The sequence below is a fragment of the Hyaena hyaena genome, unplaced genomic scaffold, assembly GCF_003009895.1.
Source record: "Hyaena hyaena isolate Hyena2069 unplaced genomic scaffold, ASM300989v1 scaffold_70, whole genome shotgun sequence".
Lineage (NCBI taxonomy): Eukaryota > Metazoa > Chordata > Mammalia > Carnivora > Hyaenidae > Hyaena > Hyaena hyaena.
Genome location: NW_024080701.1, coordinates 1,468,467 through 1,488,799, shown reverse-complemented (window position 1 = coordinate 1,488,799; position 20,333 = coordinate 1,468,467). Strand labels below are relative to the sequence as shown.

Here is a 20,333-nt window from a genome sequence, read left to right as displayed (position 1 = left end):
AGGCTCCAGGCTCTGAGCTGGCAGTCAGCACAGAGCCCGACACAGGGCTCGAACCCACGAACCGCGAGATCATGACCTAAGCGAAAGTCAGACGCTTAACTGACTAAGCCACCCAGGCGCCCCTCCACTAGTGAGTCTTGAAAACAAACTGACTTGCTGTCAGCATTTGAAAAACTAAAATAAAATGCAATAGAGTTAAAAATATCAGAGTAAAGGTAAGTTTTTCTTCATGAGAAAATTTTCATTTCAGCAATCCCTACCAAAATAACACGAGCGTTCTTCACAGAGCTGGAACAAATGATCCTAAAATTTGTATGGAACCAGAAAAGACCCCAAATAGCCAAGGCAATCTTGAAAAAGAAAATCAAAGCTGGAGGCATCACAATCCTGTACTTCAAGCTGTATTACAAAGCTGTAATCATCAATACAGTATGGTACTGGCACAAAAACAGACACTCAGATCAATGGAACAGAATAGAGAACCCAGAAATGGACCCACAAACGTATGGCTAACAAATCTTTGACAAAGCAGGAAAGAGTATCCAATGGAAAAATGGCAGGCTCTTCAGCAAATGGTGTTGAGACAACTGGACAGCAACATGCAGAAGAATGAACCTGGACCACTTTCTTACACCATACACACAAATAAACTCAAAATGGATGAAAGACCTAAACATAAGACAGGAAGCCCTCAAAATCCTATAGGAGAAAACAGGCAACAACCTCTTTGACCTTGGCTGCAGCAGCTTCTTACTTGACATGTCTCCAGAGGCAAGGGAAACAAAACTAAAAATAAACTATTGGGACCTCATCAAAATAAAAAGCTTCTGCACAGCGAAGGAAACAATCAACAAAACTAAAAGGCAACCTACAGAATAGAAGATAATTGCAAATGAAGTATCAGATACAGGGTTAGTATCAAAAATCTATAAAGAACTTATAAAATTCAACACCCAAAAAACAAACAATCCAGTGAAGAAATAGGCAAAAGACACAGACGCTTTTCCAAAGAAGATGGCTGACAGACACATGAAAAAATGCGCAACATCACTCATTATCAGGGAAATACAAATCAAAACCACAATGAGATACCATCTCACACCTGCCAGAATTCCTAAAATCAACAACTCAAGCAACAACAGATGTTGTGGAGATTTTGCAAGAGCATGCAGCATGGCCCCAGTGAAGCTTAATGGCACACAAATGAGTTAGGCCCATTATTTATGTGTAAGGCTCTTTACTGACATGTTGATGAGAATGCAGAGAAAGAGAAACCCTTTTGCACTGCTGGTGGGAATGCAAACTGGTGCAGTCACTCTGGAAATGGTATGGAGGTTCTTCAAAAAATTAAAAATAGAACTACCCTATGACCCAGCAGTTGCACTACTAGGTACTTATCTAAAGGATACAGGAATGCTGTTTCGAAGGGGCACATATACCCCAATGTTTATAGCAGCACAATCAACAATAGCCAAAGTATGGAAAAAGCCCAAACAAATGTCCATCGATGGATGAGTGGATAAAGAAGATGTGGTATATATATATATACACACACACACACAATGGAGTATTATTCAGCAATCAAAAAGAATGAAATCTTGCCATTTGCAACTACGTGGTTGGAACTAGAGGGTTCTATTATGCTATGTGATATATGGAACTTAAGATACAAAACAGATGAAGATAGATGAAAGGAAGCAAAGATAATATAAATACATGGAGGAGGACAAACCATAAGAGACTCTTCAATATAGAGAACCAACTGAGGATTGCTGGAGGGGTTGTGGGTGGAGGGATGGGCTAAATGGGCAAGGAGCATTAAGGAGTACCCTTGTGGGGATGAGCATTGGGTGTTATTTGTAAGTGATGAATTACTAAATTCTATTCCTGAAATCATTATTACACTATATGTTAGCTAACTTGGATGTAAATTTTAAAAATAATAATAAATTTTTCATTTCATGTTTATATATGTATGCATTATGATATTTAATAAATTCCTTACTCTCAATCATGGTCTGAATTTTCTTTTGTGGCCCAAATTTTGAAAAACTCTGCAGTGTTACAAAAGATATGTACAGGGGTGCCTGGTTAAGGGTCCAACTTTGGCTCAGGTCATGATCTCACGGTTCATGGGTTTGAGCCCTGCGCTGGGGCTGACAGCTAGCTCAGAGCTTAGAGTCTGTTTCAGATTCTGTATCTCCCTCTCTCTCTGACCCTCCCCTGCTCACGCTGTCTCTCTCTCTCTCTCTCTCTCAGAAATAAATAAAAACATTAAAAAAAGATATGTACAAAACTACTTAATGATACAAAAAGTATTCAAAAGGTATTAAATTATAAAATGGCTTGCATATGTTACCATATGATCTAATTTCGTGGAAATCCAAATCAAAGCTCTGTGAAAAATGAAAAATAAATTTACCAAACAGATCATTCAGTGTTTTCTTCTTTATCTATATTTAAAAATTTTCTACAATGAATATGTCTTCTTTAAACATATTTCTTGGGGCACCTGGGTGGCTCAGTTGGTTGAGCATCCGACTTTGGCTCAGGTAATGATCTCACACTTTGTGAGTTCGAGCCCCATGTAGGTCTCTATGCTAACAGCTCAGAGCCTGGAGCCTGTTTTGGATTGTGTATCTCTCCCTCCTTCTCATTCTCTCTTTCCTTCTCTCAAAAATAATAAAATAAAATATAAAATAAAATAAAATTTCTTGAATAATAATAGTTTTTAAAGTTGCCCAAATAATTATATAATATGTATTGGTATTTTCTTAACTATGATATATATGCATAGAAAAAAGACTAGAAGAAATTTGCCATAATGTCAGCAGTGGTGGTTTTATGTGGTGGGATTGTGGGGAATTTTTAATGCTTAAGAAAATTTAGAAGTGTTGGGGCACTTGGCTGGCTCAGTCAGAGGAGCATGCGACTCTAGATCTCAGGGTTGTGATTCGAGCCTCATGTTAGGTGTAGAGATTACTTAAAAATAAAATCTAAAAAGAGAATTTAGAAATGTTTCTAAAATGAACATGTTTTTCTTTTATAATAAAAAATTTTTTAGAAACTAAGTATTCTCTATTTCTAGCATGGGACTCGAACTCATGACCCTGAGGTCAGGAGTCACATGCTATACTGATTATGCCAGCCAGGTGCTTCTATAAATAAAAATGTTTAATAAGAGGTGGAAGAGAAGAGATATTTAAGAACAGCTTAGTTTTTTTTTAAGTTTATTTATTTTGAGTGAGCGCAGGGGAGAGGCACAGAGAGGGGGAGAGTCAGAAACCCAAACACACTCTGTGCTGTCAGCACACAGCCCAGCGTGGTGCTCAACCCCAGGAACAATGAAATCATGACCTGAGCCAAAACAAAGAGTCAGCTGCTTAATTGACTCCGCCACCCAGGACTGCCAAGAAGAGCATAGTTCTGATGACGTCTTCCAGTTGCCTATTTTCTCCCACCACTGGATTTAGGGCAGGCCAGGGGAGCAGGGCAGACACCCTCACCTCTGCCCAGAGCAGCACCCTCTTTGTTTACGCACCTTGATGTGGTCCTGCGATCCTTGTGGTTTTTTCCTTCCATGTTATCTTGGGGGCATGATTCCCTTATCTTGGGCAAACTAATTGATAAATGGTGAGGAGCATAGGGCAGGGAGATGTGTGTGAATGCAGAAATGGAAGAATGTCAGTAAAGAGCCTTACACGTAAATAATGGGCATAACTCATTTGTGTGTCGTTAAGCTTCACTGGGGCCATGCTGCATGCTCTTGCAAAATCTCCACAACTTCCAGTTTACAGATGAGGAAATAGGCTCACAGAGGCTCCATGCATGAACCTGTGTCTCAGTGTAGGCATCTGTGAAGTTTGCATATTTTGTGTCCCCAATCCATCACCAAGTTCTATTAACTAGGACCCTCTAAATAGCTCTCCAATCTATCCCTCTATACCCTTGTCAGTACCAACAACACTATCTCCCCCAGTCAAGCCCTGTAGCCATGGCCTCCTAACTGATCTCCTTCAGGCTTTTTGCACCCTCTGATTCTGTCTCTGTCTTTTGGAAATTTAAATCTGAACATGTCAGCCTATTCCACAACTATTAAGATTTTGTTGTGACTCCCAATGATCTTAGGATAGAGACATAATTCCTTAATGTGGATTACAGAGTCCTGTGTAGATACCTCTACCCATTCTGCCCCATGACTCATGATTTCCTCCCTCTTCTCTGTGTTCTAGCCTCATTGGTCTTTTAGTTCTTGTACTTGACATCTCTCTCCTGCCACAGGGCCTTTGCATTTGCTCTACCTTCTGCCAGATCCATTCCTGCTGGTCCCTGTGCCTAATTAACTCCTATTCATCCTTCAGAACTCAGTTCAAACTGTTACCACTTGCTAGGTCACACCCCCAATAGACATTCTTATAGCACCTTTTACCTTTTTTTCCCCAGGTCATTAAATACAATTGCAGCTTTATAATTGTTTGATTAGTTGATGAAAACTTGTTTATTTTTGCACTAGACTGTAAGTTCCATGAAGGCAGGGACTGTATTTCTTTTGGATCACCAGTCTCCAATACTGAGCATAATTCTTGGCCTCCTGGAGGAGCTCATAAAATCTTTGTTACTAAGTGACTGGGTTAGTGAACAAAACTCATTGTTTTCTGATCTGGTTCCTTTTCCTGAAAGGGCTCCCAGACTCTTCAAGAAGATAGGATGGAGGAACTATCATAATAATGCTTTCCATTATTATGTGTAACAGGTCATCAAAGTAAGAGCTAAGTCTATAGGCATATTAGAGGCCTCCCTGCCACTCATTTCCACCTCTTCCAAAGAAGCCCAGAAGGGAAACCACTGCAGAGAAATCCCTGGACTAACCTTTGGCAGACAGAGCCTCACCAGGAAGGCAGGGAGAGTGAGAAGGCAAAGGAAGGGAATGGGTATTTACCAAGAAGGGACTCTGATTTGGACATCATGTTTTCATCTATCAACTCATTTATTCCTCCTCAAAAACCACATGTTGTAGATGAGAAAATAGACTCAAAGAGGTTTTGAAATGTGTGGGTTATAAAACTAGTACAGGGCAAAAAGCTGAGTGTGAACTCACATCTGTCAGCCTTCGTCTAAAGTCTGGGCTTTTCCAGGCCACTTTCCTGGCCTCCAGCCCTCAAATACCACCCCCCCCCCACTGTTATCTTTGAGCCCCAAAGTTTTTCATCATTAAAGACTCATCTATTGGCCACTATCTAAAGCTCTCTTTTGTAAGTCATTGTATGATGGTTGAAGTCGATACACTGGAAACAGAAACTCAACACTGTAAAGGCAACTACTGCAAGACCTAAAAATAAATCTATAAACAAGATCCCATATTGAACTCGAGTTGGAAGAGGCGAGTCTGGTCTTAAAACGGAGGTAAAACCGCCACCTGGTCGCCCCCAGCCCGACTCCAGCTGTCGCTGCCACCGCTGGGAACAGGGCCATGATCCAAAGGAACAAGAGTTTATTGGTGGTTTGAGCTTTGAAACTACAGATGATAGTTTATGAGAACATTTTGAAAAATGGGGCCCACTTACAGATTGTGTGGTGGTGAGACACCCCCAAACAAAACGTTCTGGGGGGGGGTTGGTTTTGTGACCTACTCTTGTGTGGAGGAGGTGGATGCAGCAATGTGTGCTCAACCACACCAGGTTGCTGATGGGCTTGTAGTGGAACCAAAGACAGCTGTTTCTAGAGAAGATTCTGTAAAGCCTGGTGCCCATCTTAGTTGTGAAGAAAATTTTCATTGGTAGTATTAAAAAAGATACAGAAGAATATAATTTGAGAGGCTGCTTTGAAAAGCATGGCAAGATGGAAACCATAGAAGCTATGGAGGACAGAGTGGAAAGAAGAGAGGGTTTGCTTTTGTAACTTTTGATGAACACGATACAGTGGATAAAATTGTTGTTCAGAAATACCACACTATTAATGGGCATAACTGTGAAGTGGAAAAGGCCCTTTCTAAACAAGAAATGCAGTGTGCTGGATGGCAAAGAGGTCGTGGAGGTGGATCTGGCAACTTCATGGGTCGTGGAGGAAACTTTGGAGGTGGTGGTAACTTTGGTGGACCAGGATATGGAAACCAAGGCGGTGGATATGGTGGCGGTGGTGGAGGATATGATGGTTACAATGAAGGAGGAAATTTTGGAGGTGGTAACTATGGTGGTGGTGGGAACTATAATGATTTTGGAAATTATAGTGGATGACAGCAAACTATGGACCCATGAAAGGGGGCAGTTTTGGTGGAAGAAGCTCAGGCGGTCCCTATGGTGATGGCTACGGCTTTGGTGGTGGAAGTGGTGGATATGGTAGCAGAAGGTTCTAAAATTTTTCAGAAGGAAAGGAGAGAGAACGAGGAGTTGTCAGGAAAGCTGACAGGTTACCTTGAGATGGTCCCAAATGCATTAGAGGAACCGTAAAAATCTGTCACAGAGAAGGAACAATGCTGCATAGTCAGAAAATTTATTGCAGCTTAAACAGGAAACCCTTCTTGTTCAGGACTGTCATAGCCAGTTTGCAAAAAGTGCAGCTATTGATCAATGCAATGTAGTGTCAATTACATGTATATTCCTGAGCTCTTTTTTCTGTTGTGGCTTTTTCTTTTTCTTTTTCTTTTCATTACCTCAGGGATATTGTCCTGTAAATGGTGGTAGTAGTACCAGGAATAAAAAATTAAGGAATTTTTAACTTTTCAATATTTTGTAGTTCAGTGTTTCTACATGTTAGTACAGAAACTTGAACAAAATGCAGTTTTGAAGGTGTTTCCTTATGAGTTAATAAGTAAAGAAGAAGGTCATTGTTAATTACTATTTTGTATGAATTTTGCTAAAGTTAACTGTAAAGAAACACCTGCTGACTTGCAGTTTAAGGGCAATCTGTTCTCTGCATTTCCAAACCATGAAATGAATGGGCTCTGACATGTAGAGAGAATAGATACTGGTACGTTTGCAATGTGTGTTTTAGATAAATAGAACTGGTATTTAAATTAGCATATTTGTGAATTGAATAGCATTAAGATTTACCTTCAAATGAAAAAAATCTCAAAATTAAAAAAAGAAAAATATATATGACAGAGATTAGAATGTGGAAAGTAAAAGGGGATGACAAATTTCTCATCCTTCATATTGAGGAGACAAGAGATATTGCCTAAAATGGACAAATACGTGATGTTACACAAAGGGATAATGGTGATTACATGAGAATTAAAAACAGAAGCTCTTGATGGGGTTGCTTCTGGGGAGTGGAGCTGAGGAAAGGAGAGAAACCTTAATTTGTCATTTGTTTGTCCTTCTGAGCTATGCTTTTTTAAAAAAAAATTATAGTGTTCTGTAACTTCTAAAAAGTTTAGAATATTTTTGTTACAAAAGACTAAAGAAACTAACAAACATACCCTTCGCTTAGAAGGCAGGTACTGTGTGTTTAAAACTATTAGTCTTGACACCTGGGTGGGAGGTAGGTCTTCGGGTTTCCTGTGAGTCAGGAAGGACTTGAGTCAGGGGAGGGTCATGTGATGAGAAATATGGCTTCCCAAGCAGTTGCCTTTGGGGAACGGGCATGGGAGACAAGCTTGATAAATTTACCTTCGCAAGCACAGGGCCAGGCTGACAGAGGAGCACCTCTTCCTTCACATATTTCGTAAGGCAGCTCACGTTCAGACACACCCAGACACAAGAGGGTACTGACCCTATGAGGGCCAGAGATAACCATCCCTCTGACTACCTCCGGTGAGACTCTGCCCCCACCAGTGCCACACTCAGAGCAGGACCTCCTCCCTGCCTGGGCCCCTGCTCCAGCGGTATCCATCTGATTCCAGCTCCTCAGAGACTAGGTAGATCTAGTCCCAGGAAGATGGGATGTCAAGGGCTCTCAAGTGAGTGTGACTCAGGTCTTGTTCCAGAACTGGCCATAGAGCAGCAATCAGAGCCCCGCACCCCCGGGACCCAAGGATCCCTTCTTCCTCCTGAGGATTGGCACCCTCTTGACCTTTGCTTATCTGAAGTTTATATCACTTTGGGCAAGAGCAGCTACAAAAGAGGAGGGCTGGGGCACAGCTCGGGACTGCCACTCACTGGCAGCCAAGAGCCAGAAGATTGCCATTTCCAGCATGAGAGAAAGTCCTATTGATCTTTGACCCTCCGCCTCTCCTGGAGCCTTGGCCCTCCCTCCCTCCCCCTTTCTTTTTTCCCTGCTGGCCTCTCCCTCTGTTCTCTGTCTCCTCACTTCCCTGGCACCCTTGTTCTGACTGGCCGTTTCCCCCAGGTTCTTGTTCACACCAGTCCTTCCATGCTGTCTTCAAGCCCTCCTTCCTGCACATCTCCCAACCCTGATGGAGAGAACCCAAATAAGAAGGTCCAGTGGACTTCTGGGAGGAGGAGGACGTCATCCACAGGCTCAGAGTCAAAGTCCCACCCCGACTCCTCCAAAGTACCCAGGTCCCGGAGACCCAGCCGGCTGACGGTGAAGTATGACCGGGGCCAGCTCCAGCGCTGGCTGGAGATGGAGCTGTGGGTGGACGCGCAGGTTCAGGAGCTCTTCCAGGTGAGTGATACGGAGCAGGGCGGGAGGCCACAGGGGGCCTGGGAGAGAGCCTGCTGGGAGACCTGCCTCCCTCCTGGTCTGGGCTCTGCCTCTAACTCTCCTCAGAATCTGGGCCAGGTCTTTTAACCTCTCCGAGACTTAGTTTCCTAATCTATAAGATGAGCCTATCCATGCCCGTCATAGCTCCTTTGTAGGACTTTTTTGAAGCTCAAGTGAGATAGAAGGGTGATTTTTATTTATTTTATGTCTTTACTTACTCTCATCCTTTTAAAAAAATTTTTAAAGTGTTTTATTTCTTTCTGAGAGAGAGAGACAGCGCAAGCAGGGGAGGGTCAGAGAGAGAGGGAGACATAGAATCTGAAACAGGGTCCAGGCTCTGAGCTGTCAACACAGAGCCTGACGCGGGGCTCAAACCCACAAACCATGAGATCATGACCTGAGCCTAAGTCAGACGCTTAACCGACTGAGCCACCCAGGCGCCCCACTTACTCTCATCCTTACCACACATACATGTCAAGAGCTACATTGTCCAGTACTATAGCTACATGTAGCTATTTGCTTTTAAATTAATACAAATTAAATAAAATTAAAGGTTCATTTCCTCAGTCACACCAGCCACATTTCAAGTGCCCAGTAGCCCCATGTGGCTCGTGGCCTCCATACTGTTAGCACACAGATAGAGCATTTCCATTCTCTCAGAACGGACAGCACTGGACTAGAACAAGTCCTTGGCCCTGGCTCTGACGGACTCCCCTCACTTCCACCCTGGGAACAGGCCGGCTCTCTGCCCCTTGTCATGAGAAGTGGCACTTTCCTCCTTAGATAACTAAAAATCGGGATCCTAGAGTAGTCCCAACTGCCACTTCAGCAACAAGAATAACATTCTGAACACTTAACTCTGTGTTAGGCACTGCGCCCGGCACTTGGCATGCATTACCCCATTTGGCCCTCCCCACATCCCCCTTTGGTAGCTATGTTTTAGCTCGAAGGAAATGGAAGCCTAGAGATGAGTAACAAGTCCAAGGTCACGCAACTAGGAAACTAGGAGACCAGGAGCTGCAGCTGGGGCAGAGCCCCAGGGGCACTTTCTTGAGCAGCTTAGTGGTTCTCCAGCCCTAAAGTACTTCAGAAAAAACTGGCTGACCTGACTGTGACTCAACTAACTTTAAATCTACAAGGGTGGAGCCCAGGCACTGGCCTTTTTAACAAGCCTCACAGTTAATTCTAGGATGGGGCTGGCTGAGAACTACGGTACCAAGCCAGAGACCAGGAGCTTCCTTGTCCATATACTGTGGTCCTTCTTTCTCTTCCTCCTAAATTTTCTTTCTGGGGCAGCAAGGGGCATGCCATTCTTCCAGGTAAGGACTGTGTCAGTGGCCCCGTGGTCGGGGGTGGGGGCGAATGATGCATGTGGCCCAGGCTGTCTTGTGAAGCTCACTGGGTCACGTATCAGTTTGGCCCAGGTGTCGACCATGTCCCCTGCAGCATCCTGGGCCCACTTGTTCAGTGTAGGGAGATGCCCTGGAGTTGTGAGCAGGAGAGGCCCATGTTCTTGGCCTGCCCTTGGAGAACGCCTCTATGGCCCTTCCATCCTCCCGATGCCCTCCCTCTGGGGATCAGTTTTACTTTCAGGTTGTTGTACACTTGCATAAAAAGTGTCTTATTTCAGACACCTCAGAGCACATTTTTCCAGGCATCACAGAAAGACAATAGACAAAGAACCTGGTTTTGCAAGACCAGTGCAGGGGGGGAAACTGTACAATAATGAGCTCATAACATTGGAAAGCAGGATATGTGGGAGGACCACTCCCAGGCAATGACTGAAATAAAATACCTGGCCTGCAGTTGCCATGGCAATTGTCCAAAGGTGCCAGGTGCCAGTTCCTCTCCCAATCCCAGCACTTTTCAGCAGGAAGTAGCCAAGTGGCTGGGGAATCCCCAGGTGGCTGGTCATCTTGGGCAGAGATGGAGGCAACAATGTCCAGGCTTACCTTGCCCCAGTTCTACCTGTATAGAGTCTTTCTGCACCCACTAGGGTCTCCTCGGCATGCCCACCTTGGATAGCATCCCTGGGGAATGATTCCAGGGATGCATCACTACTTGTTTAGTTTGGTTTAATGGGTCCCAACCTTGCTCTGTTGGAAGGCCCCACCTCTTCTCACTGGGGACGCAGCAGCTCTGTTGTCTTCAGAGGAACCAAGTCTGGGTTCAACAAAACAGACCTGCGGCCCTAGAGCTCCTCTTGTCCAGAGGTGGAGTGTGGACTTGGCTTCAAAGGAAGGATGTAAACACTCATGTGTTTGTCCTATTTTAAGAAGACTCTTGGGACACCTGGGTGGCTCAGTTGGTTAAGCGTCCAACTTTGGCTCGGGCCATGATCTCGTGGTTTGTGAGTTCGAGCCCGACACTGGGCACTGGACTGACAGCTCGGGGCCTAGAGCCTACTTCAAATTCCGTGTCACCCTCTCTCTCTGCCCCTCCCCCCCCTCAAAAATAAATAAACATGAAAAAAATTTTAAGGAGACTTGCCCAACAATGTGCCTCCCCCAGTTCCCACCTCTGATTTCATGTCTCCTTTATGACAAGACTTCTTAAAAGTTTGTCCATACTCACATCCTTTCTTTAAAAGGTTTATTTATTTATTTTGAGAGAGAGAAAGAGAGAATATAAGCCAGGGAAGGGCAGAGAGGGAAAGAGAGAGAATCCCAAGCCGACCTCATGCTGTCGGCACAAAGCCAGTCTTGGGGCTTGGACTCAGAAAATGTGAGATCATGACTGGAGCCAAGATCAAGACTCAGATGCTTAACTGACTGAGCCACCCAAGCATCCCCACACTCACATCCTTTACTTACCTTTCCCCTTCCTTTCACCATTCAAACCACTGAAACCTGACTTCTCTTCCCACCATTCTACTGAGAGCTCTTGCCAAGGTCACCAATCACTGCCTTGGGGCCAAATCTAATGTACACATCAGCAGGGGACACTGTTGACCACCCCAGAGTTTTGAAACATTCCACCCCCTATAGTTTCTATGACACTATCTTTTCCTGGCAGCAGCTGGCATTTTGATGTGGCCCTTCTGATTTGGTGATGTTATAAAAAACATTAGACTTCCAACTTTAAAATAGTATTGTTAACAAATATGTGCAACAAACACTTGTTAGCTCATCCCTGAGCCTTTCTTCACTGCTGGTTCCCATGAGAGAAAGATCAGGAGTACAGGGACAGAACATGGAGTGAAGGCAATAAAGGAGTCAGATCAGGCAGCATCTGGCAAGAAACGCTACCAGCAATATCGACTCAATTTTACCACACTTGTTCATCTCAGCAGTAGTTGCTTGATATATCCACTCGTTCTGAGAATTTAAAAAATACTTTAGGGAAAGAATATTTGGATTATGATATCAGTGCATATTCTCAACTCCAGACTTCAGTGGTAATGTGAATCACAGTAATATACATACCTCATATTCAAAATATGTGTAGTTAATATCATAAGTGATATGAAGAGGGTTTGGGGAGCCTGACCAATACTTTTTTAGAGGTAGAGGGGCGCCTGGGTGGCTTAGTCGGTTAAGCGTCCGACTTTCGCTTAGGTCATGATCTCGCGGTTCGTGGGTTCGAGCCCCGCGTCGGGCTCTGTGCTGACTGCCAGCTCGGAGCCTGGAGCCTGTTTCAGTCTGTGACTCCCTCTCTCTCTGACCCTCCCCTGGTCACGCTGTCTCTCTCTCTTTCTCTCTCTCTCCTAGAAATAAATTTAAAAAAAATAAAATAAAAATACTTTTTTAGAGGTAGAATTCTAATAATTAGGATGCAGCTTTACTATTCTGCCCCACCCTCCACCTTCTGGGATTCCAATTGCACATATGTTAGACCACTTGATATTGTACCACAGGTCACCAAGTCTCTTTAGTCATCTTTCTCCCCTAAGGTTTTTTTTCTTTCTGTGTTTCATTTTGGCTAGTTTCTGTCTCCGTATCTTCAAGCGCAACTGATCTTTATTTTGGCAACGTCAAATATGTTGTTACCTCCATCCAGTAAATTTTTCATTTAAAATACTGTATTTTTCATCTCTGGATGCTCCATTTGTTTTTGTTTTTTTCTCATTTATTTCATTTTGCTCATTAGTGTGTTCATTATTAGTGTTTTCCTCATCTGCTAATTCTGTCATGTGTGGGTCTATTTCTATTAACTGATAAATCATATTTCCTGCTTCTGGTATGACTAGTGATTTTTTGCCTGGATACTGGACATTTTATGAGTTTCATGTTACTGACTAACTAGATTTTTTTCTTCCTTTAAAGCATTGGGCCTTGTTTTAATAGGCAGTTTAGTTACTTGTGGCTCAGTTTGATCCTCCTGAAGCTTATTTATTTATTTATTTATTTTTATTTCCTTATTTCTAGGAGAGAGAGAGAGGGACAGTGTGAGCAGGGGAGGGTCAGAGAGAGAGGGAGATACAGACTCTGAAACAGGCTCCAGGCTCTGAGCCGGCAGTCAGCACAGAGCCTGACGCGGAGCTCGAACCCACGAACCGTGAGATCATGACCTAAGCGAAAGTCGGACGCTTAACCGACTAAGCCACCCAGGTGCCCCACCTGAAGCTTATTTTTAAGCTACATTGAGTCTAGAGTATCCTTTAATCTAGAGAATAATTTAACCCCCAGGAAGGTAGGACCTTCTGAGGTCTCTACTGAATTCCTTCATGATCAGTGAGGACTGTCCACTCTGGCTAGATGGAACTTGATTTGTCTCCCAGTCCTGGGTGAGGTCTGGGAACTGTTCATTTCTGTGCCTTTGGTGCCTCATAGTACCTGGCTTTGAATGTGCATCTTGTGTTCAGCAAAGACTCAAGAGAACCCTTATGCAGATTTCCGGAGGTCTCTTTTCATAGCAGCCTCCTCTCCAAAACTTTATCTAGCAACTTCCAGCCACCTCAACCCTGAACTCTGATCTCTGTCATATCAATTTAGCAAGACCCCTGTGCTCCCTTTGGGAACTCCCTCTCTGCTCTGTGGTCCGAAAATTGCCTTTAGGAAGAAATACAGGGCAATTACAGAGTTTGTCTTATCTGTTTCCCTTCTCTCTTAGGTAGTCCTGAGCAACTTTTGTCCAATGACTGAAAACATTGTCCATAAGTTTTTGTTTAGTCTTCTGGTTACTTTTTAAAAAATATTTATTTATTCTTGGGACGCCTGGGTGGCTTAGTCGGTTGAGCGTCAGACTTTCGCTTAGGTCATGATCTCACGGTTCGTGGGTTCGAGCCCCGCGTCGGGTTCTGTGCTGACTGCCGGCTCAGAGCCTGGAGCCTATTTCGGAGTCTGTATCTCCCTCTCTCTCTGACCCTCCCCTGCTCACGCTGTCTCTCTCTCTCTCTCCTAGAAATAAATAAAACATTTAAAAAATATATTTATTTATTCTTGAGACAGACAGCATGAGTGGCGGAGGGACAGAGAGAGGAACACAGAATCCCAAGCAGGCTCAGTGTTGTCAGCAGAGAGCCCAAGGTGGGGCTTGAACCCATGACTGTGAGATCATGACCTGAGCAGAAACCAAGAGCCAGATGCTTAACCAATTGAGCCACCCGGGCACCCCTAGTTTTCTAGTTATTTATGTTGGGAGAATAAATTCAGTCCCTGTTACTCATTATAAATGGCTGGTTAACTTTTACTCATCCTTCAGTTCTCAGATTAGAGGTCACTTCCTCCAGGAAGCTTTCTGTGTGGTTTTTTTTTTTAATTGTAATGTTTATTTATTTTTGAGAAAGAGACAGAGCATGAGCAGGGAAGGGCAGAGAAAGAGGGAGACACAGAATCCAAAGCAGGCTCCAGACTCTGAGCTGTCAGCACAGAGCCCGACATGGGTCTCGAACCCATGAACTGTGAGATCATGACCTGAGCGGAAGTCGGACACTTAACTGACTGAGCCACCCAGGCACCCCAGGAAGCCTTCTTAAATCCCAGGCTTGGTTAGATTCCCTTTCCATGTGTTCTCAAAGTGCACTCATCAGAGTGCTTATCACCCTGTGTTATAACTGCCATTTCAGTTGTCTGCATCCTTCAGGAGACTATAAGCTTTTCAAGGGCACGATTATGTCTGTCTGTCTTGCTCTTATGACCCCAGCATTTATCACAATACTTGGTGCATAACATGCACTCAGTAAATATGCATTAAATGAATGAAGGCTGAATCAATGAGCTAGAAACTAAGGAAGTAACAGGGAAAGTCTAGACCTTAGGGTGAAAAAGCGAACTTAGAACCCTAGCACTATTTTTTTCTTTTTTAATGCATGGAGGGGTGCCTGGATGGCTCAGTCAGTTGAGCGTCCAATTCTTGATTTTGGCTCAGGTCATGATCTCATGGTTTATGAGATCAACCCCCACATCAGGCTCTGTGCTGAGCATCGGGCCTACTTTGAATTCTTTTTCTCCCACTCTCTCTGCCCCTTCCCCATTATGGTATCTCTCTGTGTCTCTCAAAATCAATAAAGGAAAACTTAAATAAATAAATAAATAAATAATTTTTTAAAAAGGCATGGAAGGACCAAAACTGTTAACTGTGGTTACCTGCTAGCAGTTGAGGAAGGAGAGGGCAGGTGAGACTTCTTTTTCTGTTTTCTTAACCTAAAAAAAAGAATCAACTTTATTGAGGTATAACTGACAGAGAATAAAATTTGAAGTGTACACTGGGATGCACTTTTTCGTATGTGACCACTACTACCCCAATCAAAATATGGAACATTTCCACCATCCAAAAAGTCCCCCAAATAACATTAAACAAATTATACAGCTTAATTACTTATTACATATGTTTCTGTTTGTCTCCTCGACTGCATCTAATATATGGGCTCTTTGAGGACAAGATTTTTGTTTTGTTCACTGAAACTCCCAAGTTCACAGTGCCAGGTTAATAATAGTAGTCACTGAACATGTATTTGTTGAGTAAATAGGTCTTAAAGTATTAAATAATCAAGGGCACCTGGGTGACTCAGTCAGTTGAGTGTCCAATTTTCTCTTTTGGCTTACATCATGACCTCACAGTTCATGGGTTCAAGCCCTGCATCAGGCTCTGCACTCATCACACGGAGCCTGCTTAGGATTCTGTCTCTCACCCCCTCTCTGCCTCTTCCCTACTTGCTCTCTCTCTCTGTCTCTATTTCTGTCTCTGTCTCTCTCTCTCTGTCTCTCTCTCTCTCTCTCTCTCAAAAATAAATAAATAAACAACATCAAAAGGGTTAAATAATCAAACCTCTATAAAATGTAAAAATGAATATCAATTATTTATTCAAATCAGTATGAGAAGAACTTGCTAAGCCTTAGAAGAAGGAGAAGGAGAAGAAACAGCAAAACCCAGACTGGAGGGGCACCTGGGTGGCTCAGTTGGTTAAGTGTCCCACTCTTCATTTTGGCTCAGGTCATGATCCCAGGGTCATGGGATTGAGCTCCACCTTGGACTCCATGCTGAGTGTGGAGCCTGCTTGAGATTGTCTCTCTCCCTCTACCCCTCTCCTCTGCTTTCATTCTCTCTCTCTAAAATAAAATTTAAAAAAATTAAACCCCCAAACTGGAAAATACTATTAGTCACATTTAGCTATATGAACACATATATTTCACCAACCCTTTCCCCACACATAAATTTCCATCATATGTAGAATGAATGATAGGGCTAATCTAAGTTTAAAAAAAAAGATTTCTTAAATCAGTAAGAAAAAACTGAATAACCCAGTAAAAAAATGAATAAGGCAGCAGTTGAAGTGAATTCCGGTTCTAAGACCCCTTCAGAAGTTTCCTGGTTATTTTCATAATGATACTGAGATGTCATTTGCCTTTTTCACTATGCTGGTGTTTATATTGATAATGCAAAAACAATGGTGACCCTTAGTGTGAATCAAGAAAGTGGCACCAGGGGCACCTGGCTGGCTCAATTGGTGGAGCATGAGACTTGATCTTAGGGTCATGAATTCGAGCCCCATGTTGGGTGTAGAGAGTAAGTAAAAAAACAAACTTTAAAAAAAGTGACTCCAACCTGTGCAAGGAGTCATGTTCTTCATCACCATGCCACTTTCATTTAAGAAAGTCCTTGATAAAGCAGTAAAAAAAATCACTATGTTTATTAAACCTTGGACATTGACTTCACATCTCTCTCTCTTTTTTAATGTTTGTTTCTTTTCGAGAGAGAGACAGAACATGAAAGGGTAAGGGACAGAGACAGACAGAGAAACAGAATATGAAGCAGGATCCAGGCTCTATCTGAGCTGTGAGCACAGAGCCCAACACAGGGCTCGAACTCACAAGCCGTAAGATCATGACCTGAGCCAAAGTCAGACACCTAACCAACTGAGCCACCCAGGTACCCCGTATCTCTCTCTCTTTTTTTTAATAGACTTAATTTTTAGTGTTTACTTGAGAGAGAGAGAGAGAGAGAGAGAGAGAGAGAGAGACCAAGTATGAGCAGGGAGAGAGGGAGACAGAATCTGAAGCAGGCTCCAGGCTCTGCGCTGTCAGCACAGAGCCCAATGTAGGGCTCAGACTCATGAACTGCGAGATCATGATGTGAGCTGAAGTTGGACGCCCCTAGACTTCATTTTTAAAGCAGTTTTAGGTTCACAGGAAGACTGAGCAGGGAGTTCCCATGTTCCCCCCATCCCCACGCACTCATAGTCTCCCCCATTATCAACATCCCCAACTAGCACAGTACATTGTTACAACTGATGAACCTACATTGACACATCATAATAACCCAAACTCTTTAGCTCATATTAGGGTTCATTCTTGGCGTTGTACATTCTAAGGGTTTGGACAAACGTGTAATGACAGGTAGCCACCATTATGGTATCATACAGAGTATCTTCACTGTCCTAAAAATCCTCTGATCTCCACCTGTATATCCCACTTTCCCCTTTATTCCTACTGATCTTTTTACTGTCTCCAAGTTTTGCATCTTCCAGAATGTTGTATAATTGGAATCATACAATATGTATGACTGGCCAATTTTAGATTGGCTTCTTTCACTTATTCTATGTGTTTACACTTCATTTAGTCTTTTCATGGCTTGAAGCTCATTTCTTTTAGTGCTGAATAGTCATTCCATCGTCTGGATGTGCCACTGTTAATTTATCCATTTACCTACTGAAGGACATATTGGTTGCTTTGGAGTTTTGCCAATTATGAATAAAGCTGCTATAAACATCTTTATGCAGGTTTTTGTATGGATATGTTTCCAGCTCACTTGGGTAAATATTAAGGAGCTTGATGACTGGATCATTTGGTAAGAGTGTGTTTAGTTTTGTAAGAAACTGCCAAAATGCCTTCCCAAGCGACTGTACTATTTAGCATTCTTACCAGTATTGAATGAAGGTTCCTCTTGTTCCACATCCTCATCAGCATTCAGTGTTGTCAGCATTTTGGATTTTTTTGCCAATCTTGTAGGTATGCGGTGTGTCTCATTGTTGTCTTAATTTGCAATTTCCTAATTACATATGATGTTGAACATCTCATGTGCTATTTGCCATCCGCACATATTCTTTGGGGAGGTATTTGTTCAGATCTTTTCCCATTTTTCAACTGGGTTGTTCCTTTCTTATTTTTGAGTTTTAAGAGTTCTTTTTCTATTTTGGACAATAGTTCTTTATCAGATACATCCTTTGCAAATATTTTCTCCCAGTCTGTAGCTTGTTTTCTCATTTTCTTGTCCTTCTTTCGTTTTTAATTTTATAAACCCTGTATTGTTTAAATTATTTTACTGACTATAATAACTCTTTTTTTTTTTTTGAAGTTTATTTTGAGAGAGAGAGCGCACCTGCATGTGTGAGCAGGGGAGGGGCAGAGAGAGAGAGAGAGAGAGAAAGAGAGAATGCCAGGCAGATTCCACACTGTCAGAGCAGAGCCTGATGCAGGGAACGAACCCACGAACCACGAGACCATGACCTGAGCTGAAATCAAGAGTTGGACACTCAGTCAACTGAGCCATTCAGGTGCCCCTGACTGTAATAACTTTTAAAGACAGCTTTATTACGACATGACTCACATACCATACAATCACTCACTTGCAGTATACACTTCAAAAGATTTAAGTATCTTTGGGGTTATACAACCACAATTTAATTTTAGGACAGTTTATCACCCCAGAAAGAAATCCTGTATCAATTAGCAGTCATACCTCATTCCTTACCACTGCCACGCTGAGCCATAGGCAACCACTAATCTACTTTGTATCTCTATGGATTTGCCTATTCTGGACATTTCATACAAATTGAATCATAGTATGTGGACTTTTGTAACTGGGTTCTTCCACTAGCATAATATTTTTAAGGTTCATCCATGTTGTAGTATGAATCAATGCTGTGTTCCTTTTATTGCTGAGCAATATTGTATGGCTACATTATATTTATTTATACATTCATCAGTTGATGGAGATATGTGTTGTTTACACCTTTTGGCTATTATGAGTAATGCTGCTATGAATAGTCATGCAAATTTTTGTGTGGTCGTATTTTCATTTCTCTTGGGAGTAGACCTAGGAGTAGGATTCTCTAGCTCCTCTCCCTCTGCCCTTGCCTGCCTGCCTCTCTCTCTCTCTCTCTCTCTCAAAACAAATAAAAAAGAACTGCCAAACTGTTTTTCAAAGCAGCTATACCATTTTAGATCCTTACCAACAATATGCATACACCTTTGAAATTAAACAGGCACTCTTTTTATTTAAAAACATTTTTTTAAATATTTGTATTTGAGAGAGACAGAGCATGAGCAGGATAGGGGCAGAGATGGGGGGGGGGCGCTGCTGAGACAGAATCTGAAGCAGGCTCCAGGCTCTGAGCTGTCAGCACAGAGCCTGATGTGGGGCTCGAACCCACAAACTGTAAGGTCATGACCTGAGCCGGAGTCAGATGCTTAACTGACTGAGCCACCCAGGTGCCCTGAACAGGCATTCTTTTTAAAGAACCTGTTTCAGATAGAAGATAGTAGGTACTCAGGAAGTGTTGAATGGCAGAATGAATGTGTGGTTTGAGGTAGGGTGAGGAGACAGACTGAACGTGGGAGGTAGAGTAGGAGATGGATGACCCTCTGACAGTAACTTTCACCTCCTCCGGCACCAGCTGGCCAGGCCCCTCTGAGCCCCATGTGATTCCCACACAGGGTCAACCAACTCCTCCTGAGTCCGAGATTGACCTGGAGGCTCTCATGGAACTATCCACAGAGGAACAGAAGACTCACTTGGAGGTAGAATGTGGGCCTGGGGTTGTGGGGTGGAAGCTGAGCTTAGAGTGGGAGGAGCCCAGGAACCTGGTTTTGCCTCCTTGAGTGGCATGGGGAGAACCAGTTCAGCAGAGAGGATTCCTGGGAAGCTGAGTGGAGGCTTGTGGGAAAGTGCTGTGGCTCCGGAACTCACTCTCTGCTCTTTTCCACCAGGCCCTTCTCCAGAACTGCCCCCGCCCCACAGAGGTAAGGGATGCTATGCTGCTCTGGGGGGTCACAGGGGCCTAGAGGGGAGCAGCTAATGAAGAGTATTTGAGAGGAAGACTTAGCCCTAGGTCTTTCTCACTTTCCCCAGCTCTGGAGACATGGGTTCGGGGGAGATTAAGAAGGGCAGTGTGGTGGGTGGGCATGGCCCCGTGCCTTGATCTCATCCCTGTTTCTCTTTCAGCCTTTTATCTCTGAGTTGCTCAGTCAACTCAAGAAATTCCGGAGACTCAGTCGGCCTCAGAAATAAGCCTTGTGAGACTACCTTCAGCAGCCTTAGCACTGCCAGGCCTGCCCTGAACCTCAGAA

General features: G+C 43.3%; 1 protein-coding gene across 7 annotated transcripts in view; it reads left to right on the top strand.

Annotated features, from left to right (window-relative positions):
* The window catches only part of PPP1R14D (protein phosphatase 1 regulatory inhibitor subunit 14D), a 26,659-nt gene extending 6,326 nt beyond the window's left edge, over window positions 1-20,333 (top strand). For 6 of the 7 annotated variants that reach the window (XM_039232900.1, XM_039232903.1, XM_039232902.1 and 3 more), the window contains 4 exons: window positions 8,287-8,565; window positions 19,701-19,784; window positions 19,974-20,006; window positions 20,209-20,333. In XM_039232900.1, coding sequence (XP_039088831.1) covers window positions 8,311-8,565; window positions 19,701-19,784; window positions 19,974-20,006; window positions 20,209-20,274 — 438 coding nt within the window. In that variant the 5' untranslated portion in view covers window positions 8,287-8,310 and the 3' untranslated portion in view covers window positions 20,275-20,333. Of the gene's footprint in view, window positions 1-7,721; window positions 7,752-8,286; window positions 8,566-19,700; window positions 19,785-19,973; window positions 20,007-20,208 lie in introns of those variants that run through there. The other variant, XM_039232904.1, reaches the window with a different exon arrangement.